General features: G+C 42.9%; 1 protein-coding gene across 1 annotated transcript; it reads right to left on the bottom strand.

The window, feature by feature from the left end:
- Window positions 1-248: 248 nt before the first annotated feature.
- Window positions 249-1,206, bottom strand: LOC103752352 (olfactory receptor 5-like). The gene has a single exon (XM_008856080.1). The coding sequence runs from the start codon at window positions 1,185-1,187 to the stop codon at window positions 249-251; it is 939 nt and encodes a 312-aa protein (XP_008854302.1). The 5' UTR covers window positions 1,188-1,206.
- Window positions 1,207-3,013: the final 1,807 nt, after the last annotated feature.

Below are 3,013 nucleotides of genomic sequence, written 5' to 3'. Positions count from 1 at the left end.
TTGGTGAAGTTAAACATATATTCATGTGAGTTACCAGACATGCATAATTAATCCTAGGTGACACGTGTTCTCATGAACTTTGCTCTATTTCTCTTAATGATTTTGTTCTTCTTAACGATTGTCCTGAGTTAAATTACTAGGGAAATATTGTCTCTGGGTTTTATGTAGCTTCTCAAGGTTATTTGTGGGGGTTGGGCCATGAAGGATTTGAATAAGGGTTTGAGAGATCCAGGTATGAAAGACCATGGTCAAGGCCAGTGGAGGGTCTTCTGCAGCACAGCATGAACCTCCCTGTTCCTCAGACAGTAGATGATGGGGTTACACAGGGGTGTGACCACCGTATAGATGACAGACAGCACTTTGTTGAGGTCCATGGACTTGATGCGGCTGGGGCGGCAGTAGATGAAGAGAGCCGCAGAGTAGAAGATGCCGACCACCACCAGGTGGGAGGCACAGGTGGAGAAGGCCTTGTGGCGGGCAGTGGCTGATGGCATATGGAGCACAGTCATCCCAATGGCTGTATAGGAGGCCAAGGTCACCAGGAGTGTTCCACAGAAGATGATGATGGCTGAGATGAAGTCCACCAGCTCTGTGAGGGCCACGTGGGTGCAGGACAGGTTGAGCAGAGGGGAGACATCACAGAAAAATTGGTTGAGGACATTAGGGCCACAGTAGGTCAGACTGGCAATGCATTTTGTCTTTATTGCTGAAACCACCAGTCCACCAAGCCAGGAAGACAAAGCTAAGCCCCAGCACACCTGGGGTCTCATGAGCAGTGGATACTGCAGTGGGTGGCAGATGGCCACGTAGCGGTCATAGGCCATGGAGGCCAGGAGGGTGCACTCTGTGCAGATGAGAGAGACAAAGAAGAAGAGTTGGGTCATGCAGATCACAAAAGAAATATGGTAAGGCCCCATCCACAGCCCCACTAGCAGGGTAGGCATGGTGACTGACACATAGCACATCTCCAGGCAGCTGAGGTTGCCCAGGAAGAAGTACATGGGCTTGCGGAGCTCACTGTGACTGTATATGAGGTAGATGATAAGCGTGTTCTCCAAGAGCGTCAGCAGGTAGAGAGTCAGGAAGACGGCAAACAGGGCGTCCCTTATCCCCAGCTGAGTGGGAAAGCCCAGCAAGATGAACTGCTGGACCCTGGTCATGTTGGCCACCTCACGTGACTTCTCCATCTGTGGAGAGCAAACAATATCATTGGCATGTTGGTTCATGAACAAACACAATGTTCATGTTGCTTTGAGGAATTAGTGGTTTTGCCAGACATTGTTCGTAACTGCCCCGGAAGTTAGAATCTATAGATTTGTAAGAGAAACGTTGAGGACTGTGTTTGTTCTTCCTAAATCTGTGAAAATACACACACACTGTACACATAAATGTAATTTATCTCTCTTCCTTCCTTCCTTCCTTCCTTCCTTCCTTCCTTCCTTCCTCTCTCTCTCTCTCTGTCTCTCTTTCTTTCTTTCTTTCTTTCTTTCTTTCTTTCTTTCTTTCCTTTCTTTCAAGGGCCAGTGAGATGGTTCAGTAGGTAAGGGGCTTGCTGCCAAGCCTGACATCAGTTCAGTTCCTGAGACCCATATGATAGAAGGAGTGAACTCAAATCTTTGACTTTGTGGGAATAATTTCACTAAATGAAACATAAAAAAACAACATTTAGTTCTTGTTACAATAAGTTATTGAAGCAATAAATATAAAACTTGTGCCAAGTAAGAAACTAGAATAACTTTCATTTAAGATTTGCAAAAGAGCTGGAGGAATGGTTCAGCACTTAAGAACATTGCTCTTGCAGAGGACCTGAGTTCAGTTCCCAGCACCCACAAGGCAGCTACCAACTACCTGTAAATCCAGTTCCAGGGGAATCCAATGCCCTCTTCTGGCCTCCATGGACACTGCATGCATGTGGTACACTTACATAAATGCAGGAAAAATACTCATACACATAAAATATAAATAAAAAATTAAAGATTTACAATAAATGCATTCTGTCTAGATTATTTTTCATTTTCTTTAAAAACACCATACAGGAATTTAGTCATATCTGTAAATCCAGAGTGCAGTAAAACTGTTACTTTACTTCTTCCAAAAACATTCCTCTTTCTCAGTGTCATTTTATTTTATAGTATTATATTATGTTATTTGCCATTAACAGAAACATAATGATTCATATTTCTGATGTACATGTGTATGTGTATGTGGGTGTGTGTGCACACATCTGTGTGAAGGCCATAGGTCAAGCTCACATGTTGTGCAACAGGTTCAATCCCATGTGTTTTTTTGAGATGGGGTATCTCACTGGCCTAGAGTTGTCCAAGTAGGGTGAGTTGGCTAAGCAGTCAGTGCCCAGGGATCTGTCTACCTCCACCTCACTTCATTGAGGCCAGTCTGGTCTACGTAGCGTGTTCTAGACCAGGTGTGGCTACAGAGGGACCCTGTCTCAAAAAAGACAAAAAACAAAAATAAACAAATAAAAAACTCCAGCCTCCAGATTTGAGCCCAAGATTCCTACATGACTGGGGAGCACTTAGTTCAGTTTTCCTACTAATAAAAGAATCTCTCTCTCTCTCTCTCTCTCTCTCTCTCTCTGCTTCCTTTTTATTTTCTCTCTCTCTTTATTCTGAAAGACCCTTAAAACATGTTAACCATAATTGTTATCATTTTATGAGGTAGGTGACTGGTAGTGAAAAGGTAAAAATGTCTAAAGTCATATGGTATGTAAGGGAAATGGGGACAAAACTTGGAGTAATTCCAGTCTGAGATGGCTCACTTAGTAAAGTGCTTGCCATCAAGCATGAAGACCTGGGTTTGATCCCTAGAATCCATGTAAAAAATCCAGGTAATTATCCTACTAAATGGATATATTATTTAACTGACTCTTAATGACTTACAACTCTACCCATAGATTAGAACGTTTCTCAGCTCTCACTAGATAAGCTTCTTCTTGAATGAGATGGATTATCACAGAAATTTATAACTTGTCAACATGCAGAGAACATGAAATTGC

The sequence above is a fragment of the Nannospalax galili genome, unplaced genomic scaffold (genome assembly GCF_000622305.1).
Source record: "Nannospalax galili isolate Female #2095 unplaced genomic scaffold, S.galili_v1.0 scaffold1368, whole genome shotgun sequence".
NCBI lineage: Eukaryota > Metazoa > Chordata > Mammalia > Rodentia > Spalacidae > Nannospalax > Nannospalax galili.
This window is presented reverse-complemented; position numbering and strand designations above follow the sequence as displayed.